A 15,267-nucleotide genomic window follows, 5' to 3' on the forward strand; every position below is an offset into this window, starting at 1 on the left:
ATTTGGTGCCAAAAGGGGGAAATTTCTTTTACGAAAATCCCGACCTATAAAATTCGACAAAAAACACCGCCACATGCGCCGAGATAGAACTGTGATCACTCCCTTGCCTCAAATTGGCTTGGCGCTAGGTCAAGCGATCTAGGGGTGAGTCCGAATCAACTTGAGAGCCGAACCACTTCGCTAGTTCCCACATTGAACAGGCTTTGAAGGAAAAAATAGTTTCACATCCAACAAGAATCGGAGAAACAACAATATGTATATTGTAGTGAAATAGTGCAAATTTTATAATTTACTATAAGATTTGAACTTTTACAGAATATAGAAATGTGGTCTGATTGACAGTTCCAAACTAAAAAATTCGGAACGGTAGTCACAAGGTCGGCCAGACGCTGAGGAACCGATCACATTTTAAGTAACTCCAGAGTCGCTTTTGCCAGCATAGGAGTTCGAGGCAACACCGACTTCCTGGGAATGAATCGAAGATTTCTTTGGCCTTGCAACCCCGAGGCTCGGAGTAGCGTTAGGTCAAAGCCACCTACGTTACCTATCATTCACGAACAACTTTTGGTTGCCTGTAATAAATGGCAGATCAGCCAGCTCTACGAATTGGTCTTTAAAAGTCTACAACGCAATGTCATATAACTCACGCTTCTACCAGCATGATTTAATCGTGGAAGAGCCCCACCGCCACCTACTGATATTTATCCAAAACAGATGCAGGCATCTAGATATTTTATCCAAAGTTGAATTCCAGTGGTCCCAACTGTGCAACTTTTCATCCTGGGCCTGTAATGGCAAAGCAGAAATATCTGCATTTCTGATGTCTGCTCACACACGGTAGGCCTATATAAATTCCCCAGATCAGGCTATCCTCTTGAACCTGAAGAGAGAGAGAGAGAGAGAGAGAGAGAGATTCCGGGCAAGTGGGCAAAGAGAAATGGAGAGCTGCGGGAGGCCGAACAGGAGCGACGTTCACTTGTCGAAGGAGGAAGAGGCAATGGTCCAGGAGAAGACCAAGGAGTACTTCGATGGTATCGCTCCCAAGCGGCACACGAAGCCCCAGCGAAGTGAGTACTCCTCCAATTATGTCGATGTCCTGTCCACCGACGGCAATATCCCGGAGTTCACTGAGTTCCAGCGCCTTGAGAATGATCCTCAGGTTTCGGTTTCTCCCCTGCTGGCTTCATTTGTATCAGACTTGTTCCTGCGGAAAATACAAGTGAACTTGTATTGTGCTTGAATGATTACATCAATTGTGCCACTTGGATTTCCTTCTTCAACTTCATTTCATGTGTCAAGATCAAAGGGATTTTGTATACTTGAGAGGGCCAAAGATTGATGAGAAGAAAAAATGAGCCCTTGGTTCACTTCACTACCCTTTGGCTTAGTAACAACCACGACTTGCGGTGAAAGCATAGGAAAACTAGACAGTCACAGCATCATAGTATAAGGGCCATTTGGGTTACTTTCTCTCTTTTGTTCTTTCTTGTTTCTTCCTCTCTCTTTTTTCAGGTAGCAAAACATAATTCTTTCATTAAATTGTACTACATCATTTGTTGAGATCCATTTGACTTCAATACTTTTTAAGTACCAACAAAGAGAGGGAAAAAAGTCGTACACAAGCCAAAAGCCGCAGTCGAGTGCTTCATTATCTGCTCAAAAAGGCAATTAGGTGGTAGATTAGGCTCTTAAGATTCATGATATCTCCTAGTACATACGGTAGAATAAAGACATCAAAGAGCACAACCGATAAATTCACACTGTTACCTTCAATAAATGATCCTGGGTTTTGATCTCCTTCAACAAATAAAAGCCGTGCCTCTCTTCCAATAACAGAAACTTGTCTACAATGGAAGTGAAGCAAAGGACGACTTCATAGAGACTGAATATTACAAGGATCTCGACGGCATTGACAAGCAACATCACAAGGTATTAAATTTTCTCAAAGCCCATGTCAGTCTAAGCTCTGCAAAATTTAAATTTAGGCCCTTAAATTTACCCTGTCAAAATGATGTTCTACTAAGCCTGCAATCGAAGACTATTAATCGAGCTCTTGTAGAATTAGATTTAATAAGCTATTTCACTAATTAATAGATAGGCAGATATCTTTTAACGGTTCTCTGAGGTATTAGTCGAGAAGTAAACTTGTATTGCGAGATGAATAGTTAGTAGCTTCTAACTATCTGATCAAATGCCAGACTGGGACAGGATTTATAACGATGGAGAACACCGAAGGCGAGGGGTTCACTCTTGACCCAGAAACTTCCACCATACATCATGCCTCTTGCAAGGGGAATCCAGCAACTAATGAGTGGATTCCAGCTGCTTCTGACATCGTAGGCAAACATATGTGCATGAATGTCGATAAATACCAACCGCAGTTTTTGACATTGTTTCTGACTCACAACATGCCTTTCGTTTCAGATGACAGTTCACTCTGATAAGCCAAAAAGGAGTGATAGTTGACGAGAGAGCAACAATGTTGTTATGACTTCAAGCAAGCCCGGTGCCTTATGCAGTTATTCGACTTGCTTATGAGCTTTTACTATTCTAAAAATGTACTACAAATAATGTTCTTCAAGGTGCTGCAGTGTTTAAATGTAAGTTTCTGAGTGTTTTGCATCATTTAAGAAGTGAAATGAAGAGTTAATCCTGTTGCTTGTTACTCCTTTTAGCATAGAGGACTGGCAATATATAGTAGAAAACTGCCGCAAATGGAATGTGACATTGGCTCTTCCCATACCACTCCCAAGTGAAACCACAACTTGTGATTCCGGTGGATCATTTGTGGCGTACTGGAGAACAATACCAGGTCTGTTTTAAAATTTCAAACTGATGGAAGCCAAGTGGAGCACTATTTATCTCTCTCTCTACCAACTTCCAGACTCCTGACACCCGAGGGTTTGAGAGTGATGTCTCAAAGCCAGCATACAGAAGGAAATTGGTCGACATAGCACAATGAACAACCATATTTCCACTTTATAGATCATGACAATCTGTTAGTTTCAACTCTTTACAATAGCAAGATATCTTATGTATAAGCTGTCTAGTTCAAGAAATTCATAACATTACAGAAAGCACTGATTTTAATGCAGAAACTGAAATCCACTCACACGAACAGATTAGAGACCATAAAAAAGACCATTTTAATAATTTTCACTCTTGGCTACTACCATGGCAGACATTTTAATTTGCACAAGATTTGCGTACCTCGACCATAGAACAGTTCGCACTTTCTTTCTGTCTGTCACTTAATGGTACTATCCACATGCAACCTAACATTGTTTATGAAATTCCTATATGGGAATGATAATTCGACCTCTACATCCAAATGTATACCAATTAACAAACAGCATAACCCTATCGGACACGTATGGACATGGTTGGATTTTCTTTCCATACCGGAAAATCCATTCTCCAAGTTACACAGACCTGAAACACGTTTCTGCATTTTGGTATATAAAAGTGCGAGTTACACAGACCTGAAACAATTTTCTGCATTATCGTATGTATTAGTGTGAATCACAGCCTTGCAGGTATTGATTGACACCTCCTCACACAAGAAAATTTTCTGCTGGGCACATCGTGTCAGGACGTATTAATTAACTCTTTACCAATAATAGAAAAATCAGGGCCAAATAAGGTGATCATGCAAACTATGCTGCATGAAACCACCCCACCCGACCCCAAAAAAAAAAAAAAAAAAACCACCTAAAAATAAATAAATCCAGTTTCAAAGAGTTAAACATTGCAGTGGCTAACCTTTCGATGTTTTACTCCCTGTAAATGCATACACTCAATCTTCCAGACAGAAATTGACTGATATATCTACCAGTAATGACCTTCCATATTGTGCGGCACTAGAGGGAAAGGGAAAGAGTGCTTCAAAGGAGCCATGAATGTTAGTGCCCCAACCGTAAAATCTAACCCCATGCTCCTGTAGAATTGAAGATTCATCATCTTCAGGCAAAGAACACCCCAAAAATGAAAATAGACAAACAATTGCTGTGAAACACGCAAAAATAAATGCCGACGCATTTAGAAGATGTTGAGTAAACAGTACCATAGTATTCTTTCATTATGAGAAACGAAAATATACGTTAAAGGAGAATCTTCATCAAAAGGAAGCTTCAGCATACCAGGTTTCTGTGTACTGCATCTGGAAACTCTGTAAACAGAGGAGCCTTCTGACATGCATGCTGAAGCATCGTCTTCTCATGTTAACAACAAGAACGCTGAAGCGGGTGTTTCTTCTAGCACTTGAACAGATATTATTCTTCAGTTTTCAGTGCTTCCAAAGGTATATTCGTTACTAAGCTGCAAAAAAAAGTGTTGTAGTTGGAAAGAATGCTCTGGATACGTGCATAAAAACTTCTCTTTCTGGATCAAATAATATCCTTCTCAAATGCCGTCTCTCTTATCTTTATTTTGGTGGTCTTTCCAACCATTTATATTCTGCAAATAGTTAAAATTGGATGGCAGCAAAAGAGTATAAGTTTATAATTCCCAATCACTGGTGACGGAATGACCAAACAAGAAAACCACTTTCAGACGGAAACTGGGTTTTAACAGTTCACTACTCCAATTAGATAAGTTATACCTGACGTTATAGATGAAAAGATCTTCCCTTTTTCCAGAAAATAATTTTTCCAAACAACAGGATCCTAATGAAGCTCTCATGTAACTGCTGTCCATGCACAAGCAAAATTTCGAGGAATTTATAAATGACAACTTGGTGAGAAAACGGGTACTACAGCAAGCGTTAAAGTTGTTTACATTAACAAGGCAGGCTTTCAAACCAGAAGCAAGCTTCACCGCATGCAAGCGAGCAAGAGTGTCTCATCACTTTCCTACGGTAATTAGAAGCAATAACCACTTTAGAAAAAGGAAACAACAAAAAACCAAAACACGGAGACCATAATCTTATTCTACGTGGAGATTCCTTTTCCACAAGAATATTACCATATAAATTATCCATCAACTGAAAAACGAAGATATTATGAGCTTTCTTGATAGCACAAAACATTACAACGCCTACAATGGATAAGAAACAAAGAAGTTCCTTGTTCACGGCTAAGTCCATTTCCTCCTCAATGTCAGCTCTCTTGACTCAAAAACATGAAAGCTCTGGATTGCTATTCCCTTCCCACTACCAATTAAGCAGGATATTGTTGACCCCTCATGGAATTTCATACATGTGAACAAAAGCAGACCTCTGAACAGACGGCAAGACAAATTGCTAAAAAAAAAAAAAAAAGACAATTTGATTGGCTCAAACATTTAGCAATCTTCAGAGTATTGTCTATAATTGAACATCGACCAGCTCAATGAAAAGAAAGAGAAATGCCGCTGGCATGTCAATAATGGCCCAAAATGAGTTCCGAGAAACCATAAATACAATGAGCAACCTCCCTCCCTAAATAATTAGATCGATTCAGCTAGAAAGCTTTCTTAGGAGAAACGCCACTTCTAATTAAGGTATTTGGATAGGACAAAAGCATACAAATGACCTCTTCAAGGAAATAAGAATCTAGGGGCGGCCGTTCAGTCGCCTATAATACTAGGACCAATAGGTCAACAATGGGTTTGTGAATCACAGTCTATGAGACAACTGTCGAGCTCTTCTCCACTGTTCTCTTTCAAGGTTCGGAATTGCTTGCTCAGATCGAGAGTGATTGAAGAAGCTACATAGTTCATATTTCAGAATTAAAGGCCTAAGATCAGGTAGGCCGCAATAGGAGAAAATAGATTAGGATTCCTGCATTTTGCATAAACTGACATTATTTTAGTTGCTTTTCCTCCTTTATTAGTTTAGCAAGCAAACTACAAAAGTTTTCAAAATACGTTGTCATATGACATTCCTAAATCAATGATTTTGTGTACTTCTATCCAGTATTTGCTTTAAACAAACGTGTCGTAAACCACGAAAATAGCAAAGAGTAATGCAAGCAGTTGTCTTGATATAGTGCAGATAGAAAAAAGAACAGAAAATTTATCGTCAGTATGGTAAGAGGCCCCAAAACCGAAGAACCTGAGTGAAACAAGGAAGGAAAAAAAATTATGCTGCATTAAGTTGAGAAGAATAGCAGCAAGTTCCGTAACTTCCCACATAGGGAAGCACCTCTTTTAAGAGTGATCTGCTTCAATCACAATATTCCTAGATGGAGAGAAAGAAAGCACCAAAAGAATGTTCTAGCCTGGAGACATATGAGTCAATCTTCTTGGAATCCCCATAACTGGCAACTTCTAAAGGAAGTGCAGAAGTAGTTAGAATTAGCATTTAATCCCACCATTGCCTCTCCTCCACGGTCAAGATTTTTTTCCTTAAGTGGCAGACAGAAGTGAGATTTATTTTATATCCAATTACTGCCTTGCTTTACCGTGTTTTTGTCATCACACGACAAATTAAAGCAAATTAAAGGACAACCTCCAGTAAAGACCTTTGTGCATCCATGCAAAAAAAAAAAACAAAAAAAACATGTCCATATAAGGTAAGTCAAGCACCGCTTGAATAACTTCACAAACTTCAGATGGCAGCATAAGCAACTCTTTCAGCATATGAGGCAAATATTAACCAGCCATGAACTTGCATGTATGTCCTACTGGTTCCATCTTGGTTCAAGGACTTACGATATCTGCAACCAGATTGCCAAAATCAAACCTCAAAGACACAGTAATATGTTACTGCAGATGCATGTTACTTCAAGAATTGGCAAGTTCCTATAAGAAAGGTGAAACTCGAGCATTAGCCCATGTGTTAGTGTTAGACTGCCCTATGGGTTTGTTTTTTTTTTTTTTTTATAACCGAGGTGTCCGCGCGACCGACGAGCTTGCGCTCAAACCAGCGGTGAAGCACGACTAGTCCTCGAGGGCAACTACAGGACCCCACCACCATAGTGCCCAGATAAGACACTAGCACCACGAAGTTTTGAATCCAGGACCTCTCATGAAAGGAACTGAGCGCCAACCAGCGCGGCCACCAGCCGGTGGGTGCCCTATGGGTTTGTTTTATCCTTGAATAAGTCAAAAATAACTGCTTTAGCATTTGTTACAAAAATGACTCATTTATCATGTGCATAAGAGATGAAGCCCGTGAGCAAAATAAATAGAGTGTGACTGAGAAAGAGCATTTCAAATCAGCAACAACTCACACAAAATTTTTACTGCTATCGGCTTATTCCATTTTGAAAAAACTAGCTACTAAAGAGGATATAAATGTTAGAAAAAAGCACGTCAAAATGAAGAGAGGAGAACAATGAAGGGGGAATCAACTAATACACAACAGGAGGTTTATCTATAGACACACTGACTCGCATGCCCATGCACGCGCATATACCAAGAGCAGTTGCTTCCAACTACAACTCCTTCCTTTGGCAGCCTACAATGCAATGTACCTTTGGATGCATCTGAAGCTGAAGAACGTTTTTTCGAGGTGCTGGAACAAACATTTGCTTCACCATTCATTTCATTAACTTGAGAAGAACTTGCTTCAGCACTCATATCAGAAGGATTGTCTTCAGAATTTTCTGAATGTAGTAAAAAGAACCCTGGCATGCCCGAGTTTCCTTCTGCTGAAGCCTTTCTCTTTTTGCTGCTCTGCACAAGACAAAATTACCTTCAAAGACAGTTTACCAAACATCAATCAATGCCTTCTCCACAGCATTAATTAGTTCCTTTTTTAAGCAGATCGTGATGGTCACTACACAGAGATTTGAGATTCCTGAGAATTATCGTTTATGAGTTACTGGTTAAACAAAGCCAAATAATTATCAGAAGAGTTTTGGCTCATTCCTTGAAGTAACCCCATTCTATATATAAGATGTCACTACAAGGGACTCAAGTGCTCCATAATAAATGATGAAATTTACCAAAATCATGGTTTCTACAGAAAATACTGCGACTATACCTGCTCTAACAGTCTAAGTCTGCAACAGTGCAATAACCATCAGCACTTGATTAGTAACATGTAATGTGATCAAACTCAAATAACTCTAATCATCAGATTTAGTGACATTACTTTTCACCATAAATCCCATGCCTAGGCAGCAGTAATGCCAGAGGAATGCACAAGATCTCATGCAATTGGTGCTGGCATCTTCCTTCTCCGCCAAAAGAAGAAGACAGCCCCTATTGTATGCATGCATCAGAAATTGTTAGAGGCTCTTGCAAAAGTACCTACCCTTCTCACATAAAATAATGCTCATGATTTTTTTCTTGATCATAAATAGACTTCTAGAGCCTAATATAATAGGCTGTGTGCACAGGCCATGTACAGAAATAGAGTCCATTGGCAAAGTGGATCATTGGTAAAGCAGAGCTTTTCAGAAAACTAAATTTGACATGGGAGAGAAGCATGGATGTGCATGCCCAAACTGGAATCCCTTTTCATTTATTTTAGCACAAGTACTGAAGAAACAGTCAGGCAGATAACTTTGGGAGCACATCAACATATGCATTCTTAGGTCTTGATGTTTAACTCTGCATATTTAGGATAACTTCTGCATGTACACCTTTGAAAAGGTAGTAAACCAAGAAAAATCCGCATTTGATTTTTACCAGAAAGATAAACTCCACTAAACAGTGACACATCCATCATAATCCTCATTTTACACATCCTTTTTGATGTAATCAGTCATTCTCTGGTTCTAGGGTGGATATCTTGATCAGCAACTTAAGAGTATAAGAGGCCACCAGATAGGAAAGGTATTGCTACCACCAGAACAACGACATTTGAAAGTCATCGGGATGAGTCCCCTCCCACAGTTTGCCTATTCGCCTGTGAAGACGAACAAAAGATAGTTACCTCAGTTAATCGTGAAAGTGCCATCATTTTCTTATGATCTTCAATTTTCCAAGAACTTAAGATATGATTCTCCAATCCTGGAGGCATGAGATGTGCTCCCTGTCAACAGAGCAACCAGTTCAGGACCAGCTATAGGAACTATATTACAGGTGCAAGAAGGAATGTCACTTTCAGCAAGCTGTTCTATTGAGATTTTGAAGCCACCATTGCTTGTGTTAGAATTTCTGCCCCTGTATTAGTGAGTAAATATTAAGTATATTAATGTGAGACACCTGCCGGTGATGAACCAAGGCAGAATTGCTTCAAGAAACTGCTTCTTCTACCGAACCATTTTCAAAGGCCAGTATTCAGTTTTCTATCTTCTAATTCTAGTGCTTGTGAGCTGAAAAACTTACTCCTTGTGGGATTAAATCATCAGTGACGACCACAGGATTCAAAGTTGAGGAAAAAGTCAATGGATTCTGTTGATAAGGCAACAGCATGAGATTTTGGGGGCGATGATCAGCATTCTGCAAGAAGATTATGGCAAGAAGTTCGTACGAAGGTCAAGAGTCGGTTGCCCTAATTAATTGGAGAAAAGGGGTTTTGTGATATTGCTTACTGTTGAAGGCCATTCTTTCGACCACATAAAACTGTCGCCAAAGGTCAATCCTGCATGCACAAATGTACACCAAAATTTCTCACAGGAATTGGATTATTTAAATCAGAAAATTCCAAAAGATATACAAGCATAATTAGTTCACATAACTACTTGTAATCTGAGCATATTTAAAGTGAAAGATTAGCAACTCCAAGTGTTCTTGCAAGATTTAGAAATCAGCCCTTTTGAAACTTATTGATACAAACCTTTCTTTCTACCCTTTCATTCCCAGGGAAATAGATAACCAAGAATCCTCTAAGATTATAATCTGAAGAAATATAATTACACGATAAAATCGGCTTATTCATGCATCTGAGATTACAAAGATCATATAAATGGGTCGACAATTATCCAATGATTTTTCAAATTGGCTGCTGAGTCGTGCAGAATTGAGCAGATGATTACTGAACGATTTAACTGCCACTACCAACTTTGAGAGGATTATGCAATATGCATTGCTTGATTCTACTAAAACCCCCATCATCGAAGGATGTTCGAGAATCATACTGGTATTAGTATTGATTGCTAAGTCCCTTGTCATTTCATCATTCATCGCAGACTGTCTGGTCAGAGAAGCAGTTGTCTCTTGGGGAAAGGTCATCATCTGTAGATATTTTCACGAGACAATCAATGGCACAAATAACAAAATATCGTGTGGGATACAAATTATCTGACCAACTTAAGAAACTGGATGAAACATTACCATTGTGGGAGAAATTCCAGAGGAACTCCCATTATTTGGCTGATTGTCCATGAACATCTCATAGAATATCAACCACCATTCATACAGAAAACCCTCTGGGACATCTGTTCCTGAGAATATAATATACCAATCCACTCATGATCTCGATCAATGCAGCAGTAAATAATGGATTTGGTGGCAAATAGGAAACTAAGATCCAGATTTCCACACACTTTGCAACAAATTCAAATGATGTTTCAAAGTTACCGTTATTTATAGCTTCGCTATGAACCAAGTTGCCTAAGACAATGCAATCATCAACAGGAGCAACAACAAAGACATGACTGAGCCTTATTGGAACAATTTGGCTAAAGAATGTCGATAACGACGATGCAGAAGCAAAGGTATGGTATTTTGACAGAATCGTGAGGTCTTGCTATCTACACACTACTTATCTTCCGGCCAGGAATGATCTCAGGATCACATTACAATTCTAAAGCCAATTTGAAAGTGTATTACGGCTAAGTCAACGCCCCAATTTCCTTTTCTCAGACCATAATATAACCTGAATGGCTCATTTTCTCTGACAAGTGCCAACACGTAACAAAGACTCCAATCGAAGGACAGACTATAACACATAAAACAAAAAAAGAATAAGAAATTGCCTCCAGGAAGAGCGGTCTCAAAATTCAGAGCAGCCTCCCTTTTGAAAAACTCTGCCGTTCCGTGCATTTGCTTCTTGATCATATACTCGTAAATATAGTGCTCGAGCCTACAGGAAAAGAAATCCGGAAGAAAAAAAAAGAATCCAAGTCAGATGCTCAACAACCCGCACTCAAAATCACTGATGCATCGCAAACCCAGACACGGCACGGGCCGATTGACCGCGAGAGCGAAAAGAGAGAGACGATTGAAACCAAAACTCACATCGCGCGGCTGTCCCAACCATTCATGACGCTCACGGACGAAGGATTCGAGACGCCGGAGCAGCGAGATGCGCAGAGGAGAGGAATCACTCAGGAGAAACGAGAGTAGAAGAAGCGCGAACGTACACGAATCCGGGGCGAGAAGACGAGATCGCGCAATGTGGAGGGTATGGAGCTTTCTCGCGCGGGGAAAGCGAGCGCGAGAGGAGCAATGAAGTCAAATGAACCTGCCCCGTCGAGAAATCTGCATAGGCGTTCGGCAGTAACGGAAACGATCGACAGGTGTAAGAATCGCGAAAACAAGGAAACAGAAAACCTTGTTGCCTCCTCCCTCCTCGTCGCGCTGTGACGTGTAAAGCGTTTGGTCAGACGCCAGGGCGGCGCGGGATTCGCTGACATTGCAGCCTCGAGAGGGACGACGGTGAGTGCAGAGAGAGAGAGAGAGAGAGAGAGAGCGCGAGGCTCACTGGCGCGAAAAAGGAGTCGTTGAGGAGTGACGGGTCGCCGCCGGAGAGCGAGTTACGCGTGGAGAAACGGGACGCTCGTGGTAGAATTCAATTTTCTGTGGCACGAAATTGTGCGCTCGTACCATATGAACCGTTAGATCGAATGGCCCTTTGCGGGACCCGCATCATTGGACGGCCTCCGTGCGGCCAGGTGAGCACTGAGCGTGCTTGTGTCTAGCACGTACTATAATTACTCGAGTGATCAGGTAAAGCAGAAATGGATGGGGAAAGGACCCAAGAAAACAAATGAAATGGAAATTAAAAAAGCCGGAGAATTGCAAATGAGAGAATCAAAAGTTGTCATTTTCTTAAATACGATCTAAAGGGGATCTTAATTTAAAATAAGGGCTTTCTTAAATAAGGACGTAAAGTATAATTTATTTCAAATAATGATCTAAAATAGGTTTCAAATAATGATATGATCTTCAAGCTGGTCAATGACATTTCTATCTCTTACTTTTTTGAATTTTTTCCTTTTTTTTTTCTTTTCGACCAATCTGGTGCGAGCCACCTCGCCGACCACAAGAGAGACTTGGGCGAGCCAACCTCACCTAGGCGAGGGTCGCCCTACTCGATTTGGCGAGGGCTGCCCTTGCTAGCCGCAAACAAAAAAAAAAAGAAATGAGAAAAAACCAAAGAAAAAATTATTTAGAATTAAAATTGTCTTTGGACGAAAATGTCATTCACTAGCCGAAATATTTAGCTAACTAGCGTCATGCCCTTAATTAAAACCGTCATGGCTACTCGGGTCCTCATTTGAGACTCAAATGGTCACTTCAAACCCTTATTTGAAATAAATTCTATTTTAACTCATTATTTGAAGAAATGATGACATTTCGGACCTTATTTAAAATTTTCCCTAAAAAAGTGAATGGACCTTATGAATTCCTTTTCTATTAAGTAACAAATTAAAGTGGATCGAAAAATAAATAGTGAAAATGAAAATAAAACGCGGAATGAAAAAGTGAATGGACCTTATAATTTCCTTCTTATTCTTTTAGCCATATTTCATTTGGATACGAGAATAACGTGGAGGAAACTAATTAAAAGATATTTCGTCTTAGCAACATTTAGATATAAGATATATAGCAAACACTAATAATTGGTGCCAAAGAAATGGTAGACATTAGTGTTAAGTTTCATCATAATCTTATCCAGAAAGGAACAAACTTCTGTTACTATTATCCGCCAAAAGTAAAAGTGCGACTTCGCGCTCAAGTACGGAGTAAAATTTTCTTTACCAATAAATCGATCAAATAGTTAAGGGCGGTGAAATTTTCATTTTTTTTTCAAATGAAAAATAAGATCTAAATATCGAATAATACCATGGGTACGATTTATGATTTATCGCTCAAGACATTGGTATTTGAAGTTTCGAGTCCCTAGAGTTTTGCAAACTTACGTTGCCAAATTGCAATGCCCCAAGTCCATGTTTTAGGTATAAAGTTCTATTTGTTTCACAAAAAAAAAAAGAACTCTCGATTTTTTCTCCAAATTTTCCAACGTTTATTAGTCAAGAACCATTTTTTCAATCAATGAAAATATCACATTCAAAATAGGGCGTAAGGACACCACAAGTGCCAAAATTTGTGTATGGTGTTTACTTTGTTGACAATTTTTTTTATCGTGCGAATATTTTTGAAAAGTAGTTATTTGAATGCCAATTTCTATAAACTTTACTGAAAATCTTATGTGACATTCTTTTTATTAATAAGCTAATCCTCCGTGGCTCATTGGAGGATTTCAATCAGCAATTAAAAAAAATTAAAAGAAAATAAGAACGGTTAAAAGAGAAGGCAAGGTCGCGATGGTGAGGGCTATGCAAGCCCTCGCCCCTGTCAACCAACCCAAATTTATTTTATAATTTTTTAGCTTATTTTTCTATTTGATTTATTTTTTAAAAATTAGCTTGTTTTTAAGTTTAAAAGTACAAGTGAACTGATTTTTTTAAAAAAAATTGCCATGTAATATTAAAAAAAAATCATAAATGACACGTAATCAGTTTGTTGGAATCGTTCACCGTTGGCACTTAAGTGAGTTGGCAAAAAATTTTGACATTAAAATGAATGTCGTACCTAAACTTTCTAAGTGTCGTACCCAAATTTTAATACTTCTAATGCTCCTTTCAAAATATGAAAAAGTGACTTTCTTTCTCCGCCTACTTGTTTCTCATTTTTCATCACCTCTAGAGTTCCTCTTCCTCCTCCTCCGCCTCTAGAGTTTCTCGTTCTTCCGCGCCTTCAGTTCCTCATTTGTAGTGTCTAGCGCAATTTATTAGGCAAGCCTGAGGAATGTGTTTGTTCGATTAAGTCGATTCACTCCTCTAGGTTAATCGACAAAGCCGCACTTGGTCGCGTCTCTTACGGTAAGTCAGATTCCTTTGCTTGGAACTCCTTTAGTTTCTCGAGTGTTTGTTTCTCAATAATTTGTGGCGAGGAATTGTCTATCCTTAGGTTTTTGGTTGGCTGAGATTAGTCGACTTGCATTATGGAGCTCGAGATATTGAACGAGACCTCCTCTTAATAAGCTGAAAGCGGAAGAAGTGATAAACATTCTGAACAGTATCCCCATTATTAATAGCCAATGGATAAGCCCAGCGTTTTGCTTAATTTTCGATGATTTGATTTGGGTATTTTTTGCAGTTCGATTTGATTTCCCCTTCTTCGAAGTATTCGTGTTGAAATTCTCGAAGGTTCAGCTCAGGTATGTAGTTTCTTTTCGGGAGTTGTTTGAAAGTTGTGATCCGAAGTGAATCGGATGTTTTAATCTTTGCATACAAGCTCATCGGCCGAAATTCATTCCACTTGTTCGATGAAATGCCTAAATGGCATAAGCATGCACGTTCATAGGAAAAACGAGTTCAGTGACCGTTTAATTCGTTGTTTAAACTCACGTGATTGGACTATTGTACCGTCGGGCTTTCGCGTTTCTTTTCATGCTTGATGTGAGAGTCGTGATGTGATGATCCATTTTAATCTGGGCTCGTCAAAGCCTTATTTTAGTCTGTCGTTGCTCAAATCGATCGGATGATTCATATTGTTTGTTGACTAAATGTACGATACGAAAACATGTGCACGATGTTCTTGATATGAAGGGTGCACGTGGGCGCGTATGTCAATACTTCTGCTGTAGAAATTAATTTCTAGCACAAGTTGATTTTTCTAATTTTGCTTTTGAGCAAAAGCTGATTTTTCTATTTCTGCTTCATAATTAGATTTCTAATCAAAGAAAAGTACTTGACAACATGACAAATTTCTACTTTTGAAGCAGAAATTTAATTGGTAGTGGTTGAAAATTTCTACTTTTGAAACATAATTAGCACAAAATCTTCTACGAAAAATTGTTGGTTGTAACATAAAATGCATGTTATTCGATAAAAGTTAAATACAAATTTTTGCTCCTGTCTATTTGTTGAATTTCCCTTGAATGTTATTCCATCGTACTTTGTTGTAGGTCCAAGTGATTTGACTCCCCTTTTTAACATCGTCTACCAGCAATCTTCCAAACAATTGGGTCGATTGCTTAGTCCAATTTGCCATGATTGTGTTTTTGTGGGATGCCATTTAATTAAATCATGGAACATCTCTTTCTTATAATTAGTTAAAAAATGATATTGATAAAAAACTTTCATGCAATACAAATGTATTGATAAAATTATAATAATTCTTAACTATTTTTTTATTTTGTGATAAATATTTTGTTATTTTATT

General features: G+C 38.9%; 2 protein-coding genes across 8 annotated transcripts; one reads left to right on the forward strand and one right to left on the reverse strand.

The window, feature by feature from the left end:
- The first annotated feature begins 855 nt into the window (after positions 1 to 855).
- Positions 856 to 2,665, forward strand: LOC115736623. Of its 2 annotated transcripts, none has more exons than XM_030668407.2 (4): positions 856 to 1,159; positions 1,837 to 1,929; positions 2,199 to 2,340; positions 2,425 to 2,665. In XM_030668407.2, the coding sequence occupies exons 1-4, from the start codon at positions 938 to 940 to the stop codon at positions 2,439 to 2,441; spliced, it is 474 nt and encodes a 157-aa protein (XP_030524267.1). In that variant the 5' UTR covers positions 856 to 937; the 3' UTR covers positions 2,442 to 2,665. The 2 variants fall into 2 exon arrangements, with proteins under 2 accessions (XP_030524267.1, XP_030524266.1); XM_030668406.2 differs by having other exon boundaries at positions 857 to 1,159; positions 2,199 to 2,336.
- Positions 2,666 to 3,245: 580 nt separating this feature from the next.
- On the reverse strand, positions 3,246 to 11,563 carry LOC115736619. Of its 6 annotated transcripts, XM_048284086.1 has the most exons (11): positions 11,053 to 11,562; positions 10,791 to 10,897; positions 10,147 to 10,256; positions 9,951 to 10,047; positions 9,405 to 9,454; positions 9,199 to 9,312; positions 8,804 to 8,902; positions 7,395 to 7,596; positions 6,122 to 6,720; positions 4,100 to 4,317; positions 3,246 to 3,937 (listed from the first exon to the last, which is right to left on the reverse strand). In XM_048284086.1, exons 1-9 carry the CDS (start codon positions 11,076 to 11,078, stop codon positions 6,698 to 6,700), a joined length of 828 nt encoding a protein of 275 aa, XP_048140043.1. In that variant the 5' UTR covers positions 11,079 to 11,562; the 3' UTR covers positions 3,246 to 3,937; positions 4,100 to 4,317; positions 6,122 to 6,697. The 6 variants fall into 6 exon arrangements, with proteins under 6 accessions (XP_048140043.1, XP_048140045.1, XP_048140044.1 ...); XM_048284088.1 differs by having other exon boundaries at positions 4,100 to 6,635; positions 7,395 to 7,591; positions 11,053 to 11,563; XM_048284087.1 differs by having other exon boundaries at positions 4,100 to 6,720; positions 10,147 to 10,250.
- Between the last annotated feature and the right edge of the window lie 3,704 nt (positions 11,564 to 15,267).

This window comes from Rhodamnia argentea, chromosome 8 (assembly GCF_020921035.1).
Source record: "Rhodamnia argentea isolate NSW1041297 chromosome 8, ASM2092103v1, whole genome shotgun sequence".
NCBI lineage: Eukaryota > Viridiplantae > Streptophyta > Magnoliopsida > Myrtales > Myrtaceae > Rhodamnia > Rhodamnia argentea.

Bases quoted from the DNA above. Each gene is read 5' to 3' on its own strand.
- LOC115736623 (XM_030668406.2), top strand. From the start codon at position 938: ATGGAGAGCTGCGGGAGGCCGAACAGGAGCGACGTTCACTTGTCGAAG. The intron at 1,160-1,836 runs GTTTCGGTTTCT...TTCCAATAACAG, and splicing joins GCCTTGAGAATGATCCTCAG to AAACTTGTCTACAATGGAAG. The intron at 1,930-2,198 runs GTATTAAATTTT...ATCAAATGCCAG, and splicing joins TTGACAAGCAACATCACAAG to ACTGGGACAGGATTTATAAC.
- LOC115736619 (XM_048284086.1), bottom strand. From the start codon at position 11,078: ATGAATGGTTGGGACAGCCGCGCGAT. The intron at 8,903-9,198 runs GTAAGTTTTTCA...CTCTGTTGACAG, and splicing joins ATGATTTAATCCCACAAGGA to GGAGCACATCTCATGCCTCC. The intron at 6,721-7,394 runs GTACATTGCATT...CCTTTCTTATAG, and splicing joins AGCTTCAGATGCATCCAAAG to GAACTTGCCAATTCTTGAAG.